At 36.3% G+C, this 20,928-nt stretch overlaps 1 protein-coding gene across 1 annotated transcript; it reads right to left on the bottom strand.

Annotated features, from left to right (window-relative positions):
• Positions 1 to 5,775: 5,775 nt before the first annotated feature.
• Positions 5,776 to 20,816, bottom strand: LOC112505341 (F-box/LRR-repeat protein 15-like). The gene is made up of 17 exons (XM_025109265.1): positions 20,000 to 20,816; positions 19,274 to 19,511; positions 19,053 to 19,185; positions 17,176 to 17,275; positions 16,901 to 17,098; positions 16,544 to 16,814; positions 15,873 to 15,971; positions 15,703 to 15,791; positions 15,516 to 15,615; positions 15,256 to 15,426; positions 12,834 to 12,986; positions 8,221 to 8,381; positions 7,904 to 8,102; positions 7,061 to 7,506; positions 6,900 to 6,963; positions 6,135 to 6,221; positions 5,776 to 6,038 (listed from the first exon to the last, which is right to left on the bottom strand). The coding sequence occupies exons 1-17, from the start codon at positions 20,368 to 20,370 to the stop codon at positions 5,958 to 5,960; spliced, it is 2,961 nt and encodes a 986-aa protein (XP_024965033.1). The 5' UTR covers positions 20,371 to 20,816; the 3' UTR covers positions 5,776 to 5,957.
• Positions 20,817 to 20,928: the final 112 nt, after the last annotated feature.

Below are 20,928 nucleotides of genomic sequence, written 5' to 3'. Positions count from 1 at the left end.
ACCCTAAAAGCAAATCCCTACCTCGAGAACACGTCCATCCCACCTGAATTTGGATCTACGTCTTCGAAAACTATAGGTGATGTGGATCTGGATCTGTATTTGTGTTCTTGACAGCTTTCGCGCCTGGGTGATGGATTTGAACTTGGGCGTGTATGGTGGAGGCGTTTGTGGATAGGGCTAGCAATGGGAAAGGGTAAACCCGTTATTCGTTATGTTTCAAGTCGTTGGATAAGGATATGAGTAAAAAAAATTATCCATTTATCAACCTACTTTTTACTTGTTTACACGATATTTTAATGGATAGAATATGAATAAACAGCTTTTAGTTATCCACCACTTGTTACGATACATATATATACATATATAATTGTATAAAGTTATATATATATATATATATATATTCACATAATTATATTATGTTAAATATTAATATTTTTTATTATAATATCATCATATATATCGTATATTAATTTGTAATGTAATTTACTTTTTCTATTTATCGAGTAAAAAAAAATCATGATGATCAAATGAGAAGCAAAGCATGGCCAGAAATAAATACAATGAAAAGTATTGTCTAACAACTTTTACATGGTTTTTAAAATATCATATTATAATAATATTTAAAGTAATATTAAAATGTTTTACTAAAATAAATATGATATAATAATGAACTTATGTTTTATTCATATGTTTTGATGTTTAACTATCATTTGTAATTGAAAATGAATTCTATTTAACCATTTATCTGTTACTCATTTTGTTACTCGTTAATTTAATGGGTAGTGTAGGATATGGATAATTAACGTTTCATTGAAACCAAACTTCTCCTCACCAGGATAGATGGGGAGATTCAGGTGAGATCCAATGTAGATCCAACGCGTTACCATCTATCTTAAATGGTAACAGAATAACCCTTATCCTATTCATACCTTGCACGCTGCCAGCCCTACCTATGGACATAGAAGCGGAGGAGGCGCCACTAGTTTTATGATGAACAGAGACAAAGGAAGGGGACACCACTAGTTTTATGATGAACAGAGACAGAGGAAGGGGACGCCATTAGACGAAGATGAGAAGGTTTGGTGGTCGTGGTGCTGGCGGACGGAGAAGAAGACGGGGAATAAGTGGACATAGAAGAGAAGGATCGGTGGAGGTGGAACTGGTGAACAGATCATTGTCTAGACAATTTTCTAGACCATGGCAAATTACGGTTGGCTTAGACTGGCCTGACCACAAGATTTAGCGTCTGAACTCGAACCCAAGATAGATGGGATATTCCAGCACATTCTCCAACGACCTTTTGGTTAATACAGTCTAAATGATATGCAATATAATTTGTAAAAAGAATATTATAAATCTAATGTAAATGCTTGTTGGTCCCCTTCATATAATTCTTACAAGTTACAACCCCAATGATAACAAGCATTTATTCATAGTTAGCTGGTACAAGTAAACTAGTCACAATAATCATCCTCATAAATGCTTATCCGGTAAGTGCTAACAGTAAGAGTCAATACTATAATTTATTTTACCGGATAAGATTGTAGTACATTAAAGCGTATCATATGCAACAATTTACCTGGTAAGTGCTTACACGAGTAAGAGTCGTCACCCTTACTTACCGGGTAAAACTCTCCATCCTTATCATCGCTCTTACGAGGTAAGATTCTTGGCTTTTGTCATGTTCATCCAGTGAGGAAATTTCCCAGTAAGTACTTAATGGGTAAGCGTTTAGTAAACGGCCCAAAGAGTTTTTGTATGAATTACAAACATAAATTTGCTTTCTTAAATAAAATAAAACAACATGGCTACAAATTTTGGTGTGATTTTCTCTTTTTAAAATATTGTTTCATCTGTCGTTTACCAAACAATTACTAGGTAAAGGCTTACTGACAAGGGTTGCCACCCTCTTTTATCTTGTCTAGTAACATTCTTGATCATTAAAATAGATTGTTGGTAAACATCTTTTACCCGATAAGTGTTTACCTGGTAAAAATTTTATACTTTGTTGTTGGGTAAGTTTCACTGAGAAGGGTTATGAATAGAACTGACCTTTTTTTAAAATCTCGATATATTATACTTATAGATCATCCATTAATTAAACAGTATACTATAAATGGTGATCTTATTGATGTCATTTTCTTCAATTTATATTCAAATACCTTTTATTTTGAAAATATTAATTTGAGTTTTTAAAAAAAAAGGACCCATTTTCAAACATCCAGTATCAAAATAAGAAATAGTTGTTCCATTCATTTAAATCGGTCTTCTAGCCATTCATCTTCTGATTTTGTCCAAATGTCACCATATTCGCAATATCCACATCCGCAATACTGTGGACCTGACCAAAAGACAAAAAAAAAATATTCAAATCCCACCAGGTTAGCAAGTGACATCTTTGCAATTGCATACCTGGATTGAATCTGATAATTTTTTTCCTGTCTTTTATCCAGGTCTGCAATATTACGAAAATGGATATTATGTAGATAGTGACATTTGAGTTAATTTTCTATGAAAATAATACAGATATAAAATATACCAATATCCCATACAATTAAATACCTGACAGAAAAAAAGGGCATCTAATTGAATACAGACCTGTTGCTGGTCAAACATTTTAATGCCAAACCCAACCCTTTCAATTGGTATATATATCATCTAGTTACATGCAACTTATTAATTAAGTCAAAAACTATTAAATAACTCATTGTCTCTATTATACAACACCATACCACATAACATGTTTTAAGACCTGATAGGATTTGAAGGGATTTGGATTTTAATTCTATTTCAGTCGTATGTTTGATTTACAGAATTGCTTACATTTGAAATTTCAGAATTTTATTGAAATCCCACAAAAATGGGATTTAGATATCTCATGGGAGTTGTTGGTATTTCGTAGGATTTCGAAGGATTTGCGTGTAGTTTTATTTGAAATTTGTTGAAAGCATTTGTTTTATAATAATCAATTAATAAAAATATAATTTAATCGTGTTTACAATTATTTTATAATTTGTTTTTATAAATTATTTATAAAAAATGTAATTCAATTTCATTTCAAATCCTATATACCAAAGATTTCAAGTCCCTCAAATTCCAAATCATTCCACGAAATGAAAATATCTCAAAACCATTTCCATCAAACTAAACGTCTTCTAAGTAGGCAAACTTAATAGTTCTGGAATTTTTTTTTATTAACCTGGATATTCAACCCGCTATGCGAGCCGACTAATCCCAGGGCGAGCATCTGCTTTGCAGATTGCCCGAAGTCATCGCATTTGAACCTCTGTGGCCACAAGAAGATATTTATTCCTCATTGGATTTGAATCTGGGACCTCTTGTTACTTTTGACCTTTGGAGCCAAGCTCAAACCAATCAGGCACCACCCTTCTGGTTCAATTCTAATTTTTGTTCCACCTATTTTCATTTCTTTAAGGTGGTGCTTGTTTTCAACTTAAAAAGTTTAACAATTGATTAGCTTAATTGGTTTTGTTATATTAAGGTGTTTGATTTTAATATAATATTAAAAGAATGACTTGACATGTTAAGTTAAGCTAACTCATTTTGTCTTAGGTGGCGTTTGGTTCGTAGAATGTTTTTGGATGAAATGGAATCTGTTAAAGGAATTTGACTTTGAAGGAACTTGAATGGAATGTTGTCAGGTTTGACCACCTGTTTGGTTGGCAGACTTTGGAATGGAATCTGTTAAGGAATTGGAATCTTTCTGTTTGGTTCACAAAATGTAGCTTTAGAATTAGACTAAAATTTTGGTAAATGACCAAAATGCCCTTTTTTGAAAATTTTAATTTTTTTAAAACTAAAAATACTTCAATAAAATAATTATTTAATATGTAAAACAATATAAAATACACAACCCAAATATAATCATAAGCCAAACGACGTTACTAAATCGACGATGGTCGGCGGTGGTTCAGATCGGTGGTGATTCACAGTGGTTCAGATGGTGGTGGTTCGTAGTAATTCAGATCGATGGTGGTCCGCAGTGGTTCAGATGGAGGTGGTCAGCGATGGTTCAGATAGGCGGTGGCGGCGGTGGTTATTCAAATCGGTGGTGGTCGACGGTTTCCGACGGTGATTCAGATCAATGGTAGTCGTCGGTGGTTGGCAGTGATATAGATTGATGGTGGTCCGTTGTGGTTCAGGCGACGATGGTCAGATGTGGTTCAGATCGACGATGGATCATATCGGTGATGGTCAATGGTGGTTTAGATCGACGATACTTTAGATCAGTAGTAGTTGGCGGTGGTTCAGATCGATGATGGTCCGTGGTGGTTCAGATGACGATGGTCGATAGTGGTTCAGATCGGTGGTGGTCCATAGTGGTTCAGATGGCGGTTATCGTCGGAGGTTCAGATTAACGGTGAATCAGATCAGTGGTGGCTCAGATCGGTAGTAGTCGGTGGTGGTGGTTGACGATATTTCAGATCGGTGGTAATCGGTGGTGGTGGTCGACGATGGTTCAGATCGGTGGTAGTCGGCGGTGGTCGACAATGGTTCAGATCGGTGGTAGTTAGTGGTGGTGGTCAGCGTAGTTTAGATCGATGGTGGTCCATGGTGGTTCAGATCGGCGGTGGTTCAGATCGGTGGTAGTTGGTGGTGGTGGTCGGCGGTGGTTCAGATCAATGGTAGTCAACGGTGGTTCAGATCGGTGGTGGTGGTCGGCGGTGGTTCAGACATGTGGTAGTCGGTGGTGGTGGTCGGTGGTGGTTCAGATCGATGGTGGTGGTCGGCGGTGGTTCAGATCGGTGGTGGTGGTCGGCGGTGGTTCAGATTGGTGGTATTCAGTGGTGGTGGTCGGCGGTGGTTCAGATCGGTGGTGGTAGTCAGTGGTGGTGGTCGGCGGTGGTTCAAATCAATAGTGGTCGAGAGGTGGTCGACGATGGTCATATTGAGTTTTATGAGATTATAGTATATTAGGTTAAAGGCATATTTGGTATAATGAAGATAGAGATTTCATTCCATCAAAATACCATGTAGTTGCTAAGGAATGTTAAAATCTCATGGAATTCATAGGAATCTGAAGATTCCTTCTGCTGAAAAGAATGAACCAAACGAAAGAAATGAATTTGGTCAAAGGAATTCAACATTCCACTTCCTTCAAATTCCTCCAGAATCTGCGAACCAAACGCCACTTTAATATATTAAGTTAGCATTTTTTTTTCCAAAATCATCTTGTCTCACTAAAAAATAAACCGTTTACCAAAGTGCATAAATTAAAAATTGTAATTAAACAATAATAAAAACATTTTTTAAATATATTTTAAGTTATTAAATATTGTGTTATTTGAATTCCATCATATTTATGTTATTTTAAATTATTTATATTAATCCTTACCGTGATTTTAAATATTTATCAAACAATTTATTTTAGTTCAACACTTGTCTAGATATAAAGTTAAAATGGTCATTTTTGTTGTGCAGATTATTTTTTCATAACAACAATTTATCTTAATTTATCAGACAAATTAATGCCCAGAAACAACTTAATACGTTCAGAACTTGATAGATATAAAATCAAGCAACCCCTAAGTTCTTTATAAATAAAGTTGTCTGTGTAGATTAATCTTTTTGTTTAGAAGAGCTTTTTCCATACATGCAAGGAACATGTTCTTTTAATTGGGAAAAACAAGTTTGAAAAAAACTTGATTTTCTACATAAAACTTCCGACTGAAAGCTTACTGAATATCACTTTCTATATCATTAAGTCACTACCAAATACCATTCACTTACGTTTCAAATTAAGGTTGCTGCCCAAATGAAACCTTTTGGTATTTATGATACATAGTTTTGTCAAAATGAAAACCGTTTATTACACTCTACAATCCATCACATCAAACCTTTTATACACCCTTAAAAACAGAAACATAAACTTGAACAAACAGACGATAATTTAACATATAGAAATGTTTTGAGAGAATTCTTCCAGATATATGTTATCAAATCGGCACGAGGCTGCTGAATATGCGTTTCAAGCTAGGGCAGGCGGCTCGTAATCTTCCCATGCTTGCCGGGCTTATCTACAACACACAATTCCAGAAAAAAAGGAAGAATCAGACCGAGAAAACAACGTGGTTTCAATCAACAATGTTGAAGCATTTTTATCCGAGACTCACCTTTTGACAAAAACGGACGTCCAGAGTCTCCAGCATGTTACACTGTGATATGGCAGATTCAACTGCTTCTTCACTAATATTGCAAGACTAGTTAAGAGAGACGAGTCAGAAACGCAAACGAGACTTTTTGGATATTCCATCCAACAAAGAAAAAGATAAAAAAACAACCCTTTCAATTTTGGGCTGTCCAAGAAAAAAGGCAGTTACAAAATATTTGGCGACATTGATCGTGGTTCACAAGTATTCTCAAGTTTAAATTTGTTTTAGTACACGATATATCAGGTATTTGATCATTAGTCAGACTCAAAAGTTGTATTTTTTGGTACAGGGAGTCAAAAATAGAAAGACAGCATTAGATGATTGTTTGGTGACATGAAAAAGAACAGAAGGTCAAAACAGAACTCAAATAAACAAATACACCCTTCGTCCAAAATAAATGTCCACAATGAAACAGGCACGTGGTTTAGGAATATGTAATTATTACACTTTTTTTGTTAACAAAATGACAATTTTACCCTTAACGATAAGGGAGAACAGAACTGCTCATATTTTAATTAAGAAAGAAATCAGTAGACACTTTCAAAATAAGTGGACCCTTATTTTGGGACAGACTAAAATAGAAATGTCGAGAGTTATTCTAGAACAAGCTAAAATAGAAATGTGGACAGATATTTGGGACAATAAAAAGTATAAGAAAAGACAAGAACTAATTTTAGTAACCATACACACACACATAAAATTTAACTTGGATGAGACCATGCATACCTGCAGAAAAAGGCTAGTTAATCTTGGACAGTCAAGTTTCAAGATTTCCAATGAGCTGCAATTGCTGAGGTAGAAAACACACAAAAAAAGGAACTCAAGTTGGATATTTGAGCATCACAGCAATTAATATAATAGCACAAAATCAAGGGAGGAAGCCATACCTTAGATTGAGAAAGCACAAATTATAACAGGCCACATCAACTTCTTTCAAGTTTGCAGATAATGAAATGTTTAATGATGATAGATGGGAAAAACGTGCCACCGAAGGGATGAGTACTTTCTTGATATTTGGACAACCAACACAGTTGAGATTTTGTAGCAAACGTTGAGGTTGTTCAGCATGCAAGGGTGGCTCACCTTCAGAAGGCATGCTGGATACATGCACACGATCATCGCCAAAACTCCAATTTAGGTCATGCATATTCACGCACCCATTCAAACTGACGTGAGTTAAATGGGTACAGCAAGCAAGAAGCTCCTCTATGGAAGCCTGGCACAAGCTCCCATATGACAAGTCTAATTCACGGAGAGTAGGGAGAGCACCATCTTTGTATAGAGGTTCTAGTGATGAGTCCGTGAGATACTTGCATGCTTGCAATTTCAAAACCTTCAAGCAAAAAAAACCAGTAAACCAAAAACATAAACATGAAAAAAGAAAAAGACAGTACAGCTTGGAAGGCCCGAAAAGGTAACAAGGGAAGTTAACAAATTTGGAAGCTTTCAGAGAAAGTAATGACATAGAAACTAATAAATTGAAAATAACTGAAACTAGGTCATTCACCCGTGTTATTTGGTTTTCTTTCTTGGCTGGTTTCAGCAATGCAATGATAAACAACTATCACTACTTGCATCACTACTCACTTAAGCTTCTACCAGTAGTGTACCCTGCCTTCTATCATATAACCACTAGTAAAACATTAATAAAACAAAACATAACAAAAATGCCCTAATGTGTGCCATGTAATCAATAGAATTGGCCAGCATGTATCTCAATAATCACTCACCTTTAATTGCAAACATGAATCAAATACAGGCTGCAAGTTCGTTAAGAAAGTGTAGGAAAGATCAAGTGACGTCAAATTAGGAAGCCAGCGCAGAGATAACAGTCCATCTGAACCAACAGATGGGCATGACATCAAAATTAGTGACTCAATGAGGGGACATGAAGCAGTAGTTGCAGATAAGCAGTCATCCTTCAGTTGGCTGCATATGTGAAACATAAAACATTAGCATCGTATTAGAGAATAAAGCAACCAAACTTTTAGCCAATGAACACAGAGAGAGAACAGTAAAGTTGTTTACAAGTATAAATTCATATGACCTGCAAAAGGAAGCATCCAGAGATGTCAATAGGGGGCAATTTATTAATGCTTCTGATAGGACACCACACCCCTTCAGTTCAAGCAACACCATAGCTGGTGCTTCAATCTTGAGTGCATTTAGTTTGGGACATATTCCCAAATTAAGAGATCGAAGACCAACCTAGCAAAAGGAAAATGTGAGAAATACATCAGATATATACAGTCAAAGACTTGTAAGTAATGTTATTCAAGGCGCAAGGCACATTTAGGGTGCGTTCAATATGCTGACAGGACGGAACTGGTAATAGCTAGATAGGCGGGTGAAAGAATTGTGGAATGTTTTAATTTGACATGGTTAGTTTAGTAATTTACCTATGTTGTCCCTTCTTCATGATTTTTGTTCTACCTATTTTGGTGGGACAAAAAACCCATTCAGTTCTATCCTATCGCAATCTAATTGTCACACCAAATGTGGACAAGTTTTTGTTATGTCCTGTCCTGTGATCCCATCCCATGTACCAAACACACCCTGCAAAGGTATCCTGGGGTGTAGGTATAAGTAGGGGTGTTAATGATTCGAGCATTTAACGAGCTACCTGAGTTCGGTCTCCTTTATCTCAAGCTCAAGGTTCGTAATTCTCAAGCTCAAGTCAATCTTGAACACAAGATAAAACTCGTTTAACTTAACAAGTCAAACTCCGTAGCATCAACGTTCGACTCAGCTCGTTCAAATTTTCGAGCCGAGTAGCCGAGCCATACAAGCACACTTTTTTCAAGCCGAACATGTTCATAGTTCATGTTAAACAATCAAAATATATAGCTCAAGCTGTAACACCTTAGTTTCATATTTGTTAAATTACAATTTTTAAGTCTTATATACAAATATTATCAGCAATTTAAGTACTCTAAAAAGGTGCCAGCAGCTGTATCATCTATCAAATTATCATATTTTCAACGCAAGTAGCTTACAAGTAGTCTACAAGTAGCTTACGATGGCTAAGCATGAGAAATCAAAGCTACATAGATGACAAAGCAAGCCTAATAAAGCAAGCTAAGTGATGACAAACCAAGGCTGGAAGCATGACAATGCAAGCTAGAAGCACGATGTGTCAAGATTCTCTCATCCTAAAGTATGAGGTGTTCAAATCTTATAAGAGTGCAATCTTGAAAGCAAGAAGAACAAGTAGTTGATGTGTTGTATTTCACTATAAATAGAGGAAGAAGTGAGGCCGCCATTAGGTTAATACCATAATCTCTCTCTCAAAATACACTACTAAGCTTGAAGTAAGAGATCAAAGGCAAGCTAGGCATAATCAAGGTGAGTGTCTTATGAGATTTACTGAGATACATATATAATATATGTAAATGTATTTTATGCATTATGAAGAAATTGATAAGATGATTTTGCATATTCGCTTTACGCAAAATGGTGATACGTTATATATAGCCAAGATATACGTATGATGGCATGTTACGATGTGTTTTACACATAAGGCATCAAAGTTTTATGCATGTTATGTATGACCATAAATATCCAACATACAGGATATAGAATGAAGGACGTCTTGCAAACGGACCTTATGGGGCAGCCTTTAGGGTGCGTTTGGTACGTGGAACAAGGTGGGACAGGACAGGACAGGACACACTTGTCCCATGTTTGGTGTGTTTCTAAGTGGAACTAAGTGGAACACGTATGGGACAAGCCTGTTCACCCTCACCCCCCTGGAATAAGTGGAACAAGACATATTTGACAAATATACCCATCGATCTCCATCTCCATCTTCGTCGTCTTCTTCTCCATCGATTTCTTCACAGTCCATCTCCATCGATCTCCATCTCCATCGATTTCACAGTCCACCTCCATCTCCATCGATCTCCATCTCCATCGATTTCTTCACAGGAGACCTTCATCTCCATCGATCTCTTCACAGGAGACCTTCATCTCGATCGATCTCCATCTCCATCGATTTCTTCACAGTCCACCTCCATCTCCATCGATCTCCATCTCCATCGATTTCTTCACAGTCCACCTCCATCTCCATCGATTTCTTCACAGGAGACCTCCATCTCCATCGATTTCTTCACAGCATCCAAGAACAAAGGTACGGTCAATTTCTCTCGATTTTCTATGTGTTCTATTTGGATTTCACGAACTGGAGTTTGTTCTATTTGATGAAATTCGAAATGATTTTTTTATTGATTTTGTGTTTTTAGTTGAATCATGAACCGGGTGTTTGGATTTTGCCTACTGTTTCGTCGTCTTCTTCATAGCATCGATTTATTCACAGCATCCACCGTCTCCTCCATCTTCGTCGTCGTCTTCATAGCTGGTAATCGATTTTGCCTACTGTTCCGATTGATAAATCGATTTTGCCTACTGTTTGGATTTTGCCTACTGTTTTGCCTACTGTTTCTCAACACACTCGATTTTGCCTATTGTTTCGCCTGATATGTAGTTATGTACTTGAAATGTCACTGGGGGTAAATTGGTCATTTTAACCAGTTCGGTCCTGTTCTGTCCTATCCTGTCATGTCTTACCAAACGTTGAACACCTGTCCTGTCCTGTTTTGTCCTGTCCTGTCCTGTCTGCGTACCAAACGCACCCTTATGGACCCTGGGGTTAGCAAACCTCAAGGGAAGTATGGTATACTTAAATGTGACAAGTGAGATCTCAAAAGAAAGTTTATGCATGATAAAAAGATTATTTTGAGCATGACCAAGAGTTTTAATGAATTCACAAGATGTTAAGCATCATGAAAATTGTTTATTCATGAAACCGTAACTACTCACTAAGCTTTTAGCTTAATGATCTCATGTATGCATCTCAGGGAAGGAGTAAAGAAGGATATCATGAAGAAGTATTGTTCTAATCAATAGCAAGCTATTGAGTTACGTTTCCGCTAGTATTTGAACTCTATCGTAATCATAAAGCTAAGTTTTATAAATAAAGTTAAATTTCAAGTTAACGGCACCCGAAGTAGGAATTGGGGCGTTACACAAGCCAATAAACGAGACTATTCAGCTTGAAGTTTAGGTCATAATGTGTAACTCAATTGTCAAACAAGTATCAAGATCGAGCCGGACGTTGAAAATAATCGAGCTCAAGCTTGATGTTATTTTCCGAGTTGAACCCAAACAACCTACTGCTCGACTCGACTTGTTAACACCCCTAGGTGTAAGGCATACGCCGAGGTGCGTCCCTTGTCGAAGTGAGGCGCACCACTTGCAAAAAAATTCAAAAACAAATATAACATTGTAAATAAAATTCATGTTCTGACAGTCTGACTAATATAGAAAAAAGGCTGAGATTCAAGAATTTAAGAACTTCAACAATTATTTAAGTTTATCTTTAATAAGAGAAATCATTTCAAGAATTAAAAAATATTCAATAAATAACTCGCTATTTATTTTTGAGAGAAATTAATGAATAAATGAACATTTACCCGTTTCTTCAATTAAACATTTTTTTTTGTTTTGCTTCTTTTTCAGAAAGTAATCAGTTTCCAAGGCACAATAACAGCAAGCCTTGTCAAGTTTCATTTATTAGTGAAAATATTTTCATCTCTCTAACTCTCTGTGGAATGAATTGCTGCCACCTCTCAAAACTCCTGTAGGATACCCTAGAAGTTGTGGCCTCACCCCTCGTTGAAAATCATCAGAATCTTCGTCACCTCTCTTGCCCTCTGTGAAAACCCTCAGAATCATGATCAACACTCTCAAAACCATTGTCTCCCCCTTCCCCCCTCCCAATTTGGTCAATTACTCTCAAGCTCTTGCTGCATTTAAGTATAAAAAGCACCCCAGAACTCCGAGCCAAGTCAAAAGCATCCCGCCTTCAGTCTCCCAAACTGACTTATGGCAACCACCTATATTCTCTCTAATCAGAAAAGGTAGCTGCCTCATTGTACCTCCATCAAGTGACTGCACCTAAACAAACCTCCAACAACACTGCTTGTAGTTTGACACAAAGACTGGTACCACATTTTTATGTCACATTTTGGATTCGGATGACTCTCATTTTCTGACCTAAATTTTATAATGGTTTTATCGACTACTCTAGCCCCTCTCTTTTTTGGACAGAAAATGCAATACTATGATAAGGCTCTTGAGTGAGATACATGATGTTGAATGCCAAAACATTTTAAAAAATAGACACAGGAGCGAGTATTATATAGAAAAGTTGGTTCTAGTAACACTCAAATCGAAATTAAGATATGGTAAATGATAACATGTACAGCTATGCAGTTTGATGAAATAATTCGATTAGTACAGAGCAGAATATACTTCACTGCTTAATAAACTAATTCCTTCACTTCAGGCATTACAGCATGTACAGTTATTTCCAATTGTGTTGAGACCAGATCAATTGATACACATTACACACTGTAATACCTGCTTTTCAAGAAATTTACTGTTTGACAATTATGGTCATGTCATAGATTTTTTAGAAATATAATTTGGGAACCTACAATGATTCAGGCATAAAATAAAGCCACTGATAGGATAAGACAAAGAAGCAATAAAAAAGTACATAATGTAGTAGAAATTCAATAGGGATAATAGTAGCAAAACTGAAGTATGGTCAGAAGGTGAACTATAAAGTAGAAACAGGATAGTGATTGATTCACTTACTGGACTGAACATCGCTCTTTCAAGATGATCACATCCATCCAAAGAGACTTGCTCCAGATAAGGGCAAGTTAGTTCGAGAGACGTAATAGCACGGCAACCAGCAAGGGAAAGACTCGTTAAAGAATTGCTAGAGAATTCCACCGCTGTCAAGCTCTGAACCAATGAATATAACCACATTCAATATGTAAAATATAAAACTAGCCAAACATTGTACAGAATCAAAACTGTGACCACCAAACAATAAGCAATAGCATGTGGCACTGAACTAAAAAATGAAATACAATATAGCATGAATAACCAGATAGGTGCAAATCACATGAGGATGACTACTTAGCATTAGTTTTAGTTAGAAATGCTGTCCTCAGACTCGAGCAACATCCAAACAATTAGGAACCATAAATAGAAAAATAGAAATAATCGATTGAGAAATTGGGTGGAAGATTTATAGGAACTTTGAACGGCATAAGTAGACATTACAATAAAAATAAAAACTGAAGCCTATTATGCTAGTTTCATTATGTCGAGTTGATTCTATTGTAGTCAATTTGTTATCCTTTCATACATAACAATCATAGAGCACATTGGAGATCCATTCTGCAACATGCAACCTTCAAATTGCTTTCCATCACTAATGCCTAGTAAATAGGTGCATCTCTTTATTAATGTAAACAATAATAGAGCTGATCTACAGATGGGGCAGCTCAAACACATGACCATATACAGGTGATATGCAGCCGGAAGAACCAAAACAACCAAAGAACTACAACACCACCTAACTTAATTGCTAAAAAACAGTCATGCTTGAACATGAACAGCAGCACAAAACAAGAGGCCGTAGTAATGATCAAGAAAAGAGAAGTGGACACTTTGGAACATAGAACTACAATGCTTTAACATCACTTACTTTAAACATATGCTCTATTATGTGCTTATAAGTCCTATCAAGCAAGCAAAGTCAAGATAGAAGTTAGCCCAGCAGTTCAAATAGAAAGTTGGTTAGAGATGTGAAAGTTGGGGGATTTAATCTTCAAGCTCTAAAAAATCTCTTAACACCGAGATTCTCCTGTGTTACTTAAGGCACACCAAGGTACAAAGGTCTTTCAGGGCCAAGGCATGAAGCAAAAGAAGCAAGACACATGGCTATATGAAAAGCACAAATTCACACAGCGTGAAAAGACTTATAATTCAAATTAATTAACTGTTTAAAAGTCATTAATATCAATAGCATATATATTACCGATTCATCAATTAACAAATTCACTATAATCTTTAACCACCAACATTTGTTAACATTTAACCCAAAATGAGAACAATATCCTTCCTAGCTACATCATGGCTTTGACAGGATTATCACATCTTTCTTTGCCTTTCAAACACCAAAAAGTGCACTTTGCCAGACTATTTTAGCTAGGCCTAATTTGAATTATTGAGAAACACTTGATCTACACAATCAAACAAGCATCATCAGTTAATAATCATACACCATTATAACAAATGTTGAATCTATTAGATAGCAGTCAAGGTGCAAGCACTGTGCTAAATCGGATCGAGTTATGCACAGTGCACAACAATTCCCAGGCAAAAGAAAAAAAGAAGTGAGAGTATGTACTCATAAATCTATGTGAACTTGACTTTAAAACCAAAAACCACAAACCACGACTATGTTTAACTAAAGAAAGGTGTTCTGTCACAAATGACTTACCAAAAACAAATGAACAATAGTAGATAAAAGTTACCATACGCTATCAGGGAAATATTTTACTTGTGCCAGTTTAGTGCTCAAAACAAACCAAATACAAAAGTGAAGCCTAAATGGGTAACTAAGTAAAAAGAATCAGTCAATGGAATAAAGATTTTACAAAGAAAAAGACACGAAAACTAAACACATGTTAGCTGCTCAAGTTGTTGATCATTAGATATAAACAACATTTTTAAAGATTTATCAAGAGAAAATAAACAGGGCCGACTTGCTCATTGAAAAGAGAAAGATGTTGAGGACTTGAAGATTAGGTCTTGTTCTTCTCCAGACTTCATATTATATATGTTTTAAAGGATTTATGTGCTCATTGCAAGATACAACCAAAACATCAAGCAGTGTAGATTAGATTCATAAATCAAACTTTGAAGTTGTGCCATCAAGTTTACATTGTGACATGGCACACACCTTGATAACTATGATTACATACAAGAATGTGCAAGAAAAATGTAGGTAAACAGGAATCAAGGAGATTAAATAATGAGTGCTTATTACTTTAAACCTCTTTCCTCGAATCTCCATTACCTGGGTTTCTTTTTCGTTTATCATAATCACATTCATTCTCCTCAGATTATATGAATGGACCCACAAGTTATAACCTCAAATGGTAAAAACTAATTAATGTTTATGCAAAGTGAGTATGAGCATCAAAAGTAAGTTACGAACCTCACAGTTGTCAAGAATCAACGATTTGAGCATGGGGCATCCACTGCCATCACTAAAAACTTCACAGATCGAATTTGTCAAAGATTCACAGTCTGTCAGGTCAACTTCTTGTAAACACTGACACTGCAGCTCTAAGGAAGTTAAGCTTTCCTGTTTTTGCAAAATTAGTTTCTGCATAGAAATAACAAGAATTCAAGCATTCAGAATAACACAGAGAAGAAGCTTGGGAGAGCAAAAGAACAAATACGACTGAACCGTACTTGCAGTGAGTTCGATACAATGTTGATTCGCTGAAGTGAAGGGCAGTTAGAAACTTTAATGGATGATAACACCACACTCCTCAAACTTAAGTCCACAAACCTGCAACCATGTTAGCAATAAAAATTAATGATTCTAATAGAATATTTTCTATGATAAGGGACCATAATTGGGTATAGAGTATTATACTTGCGACAGTGTACAAGTCTAATATTCTGCAAGCGAGGAAGGTCCAAGAAGACTGATGTCAGTAAACTACAATTATCAAGCTCCAAAATCTGCAGCAGAGAAAATATATAAAGACTGGTTAAGGTTTCAGAAGTTAGCTGTCAGTATCTAGACAAAAAGCATGTTCTCACCTCCAACATATAACTATGAGATATGGCAGCCATAGACGCAGAAGTTATGCCTTCACAACTATGTAGCTTGAGAACCGTCAGCATTGGCAATCTCACAGACTTCAAGCAAACAAACAAGGGTATATTATGTATATTATCCCGGAAGCATATTAGTCGAATCATATATGATTCAGTTTGATTGACAACACAAACAATAAGTCAAAAAAGAAGTGTCTGAATAGTCGGTGTATCAGCAAAACTCCCTAGTCCCTAGCAGGCTAGCATCAATGTAAGACAATATAAACCTTTTTGACAAAGTTGTTTGTAGATTTACATGTAGCGTTCATCAATCATGATATATATATATATATGTTATGCCGCATGGAAAGTAAGATTTTTATTATGGTATTCAGTAAATGTTGAAATTGATAACTATGGAACAAACAACTTGTATATTTCTAAAATCACTATAGTACTTTGTTTTTCATTTAGAGAATTTGGTGAGATTCCCGATGACGTAGAAGTTGAGAAATCTAACTGCTATGATAGAAGTTAGTTAAGAAAAAAGTTGAAAAGCAAGTCCATGATCAGGTGCTATACACATTCATGAAATTAATATAAAAATTCTCACTTTTGTTCACAAATTGACATCTATGATCATAAAAATAACAGCACTAACCCACAAAAATTACCTCAAGGGAAATGTTTGGACAGTATGATGCATTCAGAATATGAAGATTGCCACAAGTTAAGGAAATTTCACGCAGTGTTTCATCACTAACACAAGAACAGTTTGACATGTCCAAGGACTCTAAGAGAGGGCATGATGTCACTGCTGAGCGAATTGCAGCATCTAGGAGCTTATGACAAGATGCTATATCGAGATCACGGAGAAGAGGGCAGTTCAGCACAGCATGTGCCATGCTACTTCGCTTCAATGACAAAGTCTGAAGTTGGGGACACCTGGAAAAATGGTAGCACATTCTTAGTAATATTACATCACACCCCTGTAAACATCTCTACTGATAGTTATAGATGTACATTATCACCTGACAGATATACGGACCACACGGCATTTTACAATTTGAATGTGACGCAAACTATCATGGTATATGGGTATCTCCTGAATACCATTACCAAGAATAGCATCAGTCACAATTAAACTCTTTAACATAGTGCAATCAGTTAAAGCTTGGAAAAATGTCTCCCCTAACTGTCCTTTGCCCAAAGTTAAGAACTCAAGATTCCTGAAAATTGTCAAATGCATAACCAGTTAACCCAGCATTAGATGAAGAGATGCCCTTATGTAATGAACAGTGGTCACCTTAATGAAGAAATCGCTTGCATTACAAGTGTATGAATAGCAGGCGAACCATTAATGTTTACTTGAGTAGCATTTGGATATCGATGACACATATCTTCAACTGAAAAAAACGAATATCATAAGATTCTGTGATCAGCTAGGGCTTTCATTATGAGACACTGATTAGATGTTGGGCATTATAACTACAATTGGTGTTGTCAGAAACATATATTAGGTAAGACAGTTCTTTTCTTGACGAAAATGGTAATAACTCACTAACAAATCAGAATCTTTGTCTAAATTCCCCTCATATCAACAGATCGCTTCTTTAAAACTATAGTAGATTTTTTTACCCTATAACTCAACAAACTTTTGTTTGGTCCTAAGGTTTCATTATATCTGTCATGGTGATGTCTCTGGTAGGTGTTCCCTTCATCATTTCTAAACCTCATTGTTACTGTTATCCTCTCCTCTCTTGCATTCCATTCTGTTTTGTTCTCTTCTCACAACTCCAGCAAGGGTAAAAAATTTACATCATTTATGTGTACTCTCCTAGTGGTCTCCATGTAATCTCTTTCCATTTCTCTTCAGTTACTAATTTTGTTGTACTTTCTCGAACCAAGATATCCATTACCTCTTTTAATAACTAAAAACAATATTGATCATCTACAGATAATAATATAATAACTAAAAAACAATATGAAGTTTAGGGCTATGTTATGATTATGAAAATATCATACACACCTGACAGATGCAATTGCTAACCAACTATGACTTCAAATGATCACCATAGGACTCAAACAATAGTTTAAGAGTGGCATGACAATATAATAAACACTTGTCAAATCACTCAAATGCAATTGCTAACTAACAGAGACTCCAAATTAGCAATTGTATATGAGCACAAATGTACACAAGTTACGTTTTCGTAACACAGACATCTTGTTAGGGGTGTAAACAAGCCAAGCCGAGTCGAGTAGTAGGTTATTCAAGCTTGGCTTGATAAAATAATACTTGGCTCGAGCTCGATAACTTTTTCAATGCAGGGCTCGAGCTCGAATATTTTTTAAGTATCGAGCTCATGCTCGATGCTCGTTTATGGGCTCGAACTCGCGATAGACTAACTCATTTATTGGCTCGAGGTTGATATTTTTTATATTTTTATATAAACATATGAGCATGTTTGGCTCGAAAAAGTATATGCTCGAATGGCTCGGCTCGGCTCGACTCGAAGAATTTAATAGAGTTTTCAAACGCGCCGAGTCAAACAATGGTGTTATGAAGCTCGGCTAATTAAGTTAGACGAGTTCTATTTTGTGTTTGAGATCGACTCGAGATCGAGATAAATGAGCTCAAGTAACTCGTTAAAAGCTCGACTCGTTTACACCCCTACATCTTGTATCCTTTTTTAAATGTGTTGTCATATAGATGGTTCCTACAGAATTAGCAGTTCCCTATTAAACTCACTTCGGCGTTGCTAAGAAAAGAAAAACGTCACAATTCTGGACCACCCATCTATGAAGGTATAGCACAGCCTTGATATTTGTGAAAGAGTAGTAACCAAATTTAACCTCATCTAAATCAAAATTTACTCCTATTAAGCAGCATGCAAACATGTTTAGAAGATGAATCATCTTAGACATTAACCACAAATATCCTTTAGTTATGAAGTGATGAAAAAACGATCTAGCTTAACCCGACCAAAGGGGATGACCTGCCCTTAATTTGATATAGCAAAATATTTTATACTTAGCATCTTCCTAAATAGACTGGACATGTTTTCTGCTAGAGAAAATTCCCATTTCATATTTCCAGTGTATGTTTCTAGCTTACACAAAACCCTGAGAATCCTGGGTACATCCATATGTAATTCACCAAAATAAATAAACCCATCTTACATTGTTGTGGAGATATGTTCCGGTTCTCAAAGTTTAAGAACCTCCAGAAATCTTCATGTGCACTGGCTATGCGCCATTGCCTGCAAACCTTAGCTGCTCTACAAAGATTAATGTGGTCCAGGAAAGAAAAAACCTAACAAGCCAGAAAAAATCATCAGCTCGTATTAGCAACAGAATCACAAAAAAAATAAAGGAGGCGGTGGTGATGAAAAAGGCCATACCATATGCAACAAGTCATCAGTAAGATCCATTCGAATTTCTCGATCATCCATATCTGACACTACATCTTCATCTTCCTCCATTCTCCAACTATTGGACGTGAAAGGATTTCCATCGTCATCAGATACTGAACAAAGGAAGGGAGCTGATGTATTATGCATTCTCTCATACTCTTTCCCGATCAGACTAAAGGGATCACTCTCTTGAAAAGCCGCAGATAGAAGAAAGCTATCACAATCCCTAAACAGATGCACACAGTTATCATATAAAAAACCAAATGAAAAAGAAACACTACAACAATAGAAGACTATGGGATTGCAGTTTTCTTTCAATTTAAAATATCAATATGCCCTACGATTTGAAATGGGCAGTGGTTGAACAGACATGACAAACTACAAAGGCTTTAATATACCAGAAGACCACATGTTGAAGCTTTACAATGTTGACAACCAAATATTGGATGAAGACAAAGACCAGTGAAGGCCTTGACCACCCCAAATGCCATTTCGTTTCTTACTCATATAAGTTCAGTTCTTCTTCAATTCACTGAAGTAAATATTTGAAAAGGCATACACATGATTCATCTTCATGCCACTAAAGCAACAGATTATCTCGATATTTGGCCAGAAGAATCAGAAAACCTACCACTAAATAGCAATCGAGTTGCAAATTCATCAACTAAAAACATATTACCAATAATTTAAAAAAAAAAAGTAAGAGGAACTCACAGCGCAAGAGAATGAACTTTGGGACGTTTACTGTGGGTATCACGATCCAGACCATCTCTTTCAAGCACAGCCACAGCTGATGAAGACGAAGGCTCTCCTCCCAAACTCAAATTCAAATTGACCTCCACGGTACTACCTTCAGCACTAGTTTTAGAAGTACCCTCCCCTAGCTGCAACCGAAACTTTGCTCCATCATCTTCATCCATCGGGTTCCCAGACCCTAATTCCTCATCATTTCCTATTTCTTCCGACTTAGCCTCATCACAATCAAGATTTCCAAAAATGCCCTCCCTCTCTCTCATCATCTCTGTCTTCTTATATTCTTCTTCTTCTTCTTCTTCGCCGAAGCATAAACAGCACCAAATCTTCATGCACAACCGAAGAAGCCCCAGAGATGCGGCTTTTATTTATAAAACCCTAGGTTAAGATCTCACACGCTTTTCTAGGATAATCCAAATTTATTGCAGAATTAACCTAAACCCTACAAAACCATAGAATTCGCATTGCAACAACGAAGACGGATTCACTTCAATCGTTCCATCAAGAAATTTGAAATTTGCTACAGAAATGGAGAAATGCAATCAATCAAAACACACAGAGAAGGTGTAACAAGAGATGAGGTGAGATCAGATCGGATCGGATCGGATCTTCCTCTGGTGGTGGTTGATCGGCGGAGACAAATGTATAAAAAGGTTGAATCCCTCGCTTTCTTTCTCTGTGGGAGAGAAAGTGAAAACCTCGTTACTTTCTACGGAGATTTCGGGTACGTTGCTGGGAAGGAATACTGATGGAATCCAAAAGGGAATACTCCCGAATATTTTACAAACAAAAGAAACACAAACCATAATCTATACTATATTATAAAGCATTTGACTAAAACTCTTAAAAACTCTTAAACTCTTAAAACTCTTAAACTCTTAAAAACTCTT

This window comes from Cynara cardunculus (assembly GCF_001531365.2).
Source record: "Cynara cardunculus var. scolymus isolate 2C chromosome LG 2, CcrdV1, whole genome shotgun sequence".
Classification (NCBI taxonomy): Eukaryota; Viridiplantae; Streptophyta; class Magnoliopsida; order Asterales; family Asteraceae; genus Cynara; species Cynara cardunculus.
Note: the sequence above shows the minus strand (reverse complement) of the source record. Positions and strands in the feature narration are given on the sequence as shown.

Bases quoted from the DNA above. Each gene is read 5' to 3' on its own strand.
- LOC112505341 (XM_025109265.1), bottom strand. From the start codon at position 20,370: ATGAAGATTTGGTGCTGTTTATGCTTCGGCGAAGAAGAAGAAGAAGAA. The intron at 16,815-16,900 runs GTGATAATGTAC...CCATTTTTCCAG, and splicing joins GTGGTCCGTATATCTGTCAG to GTGTCCCCAACTTCAGACTT. The intron at 6,964-7,060 runs GTATGGCTTCCT...TTTCTACCTCAG, and splicing joins TTGTGCTTTCTCAATCTAAG to CAATTGCAGCTCATTGGAAA.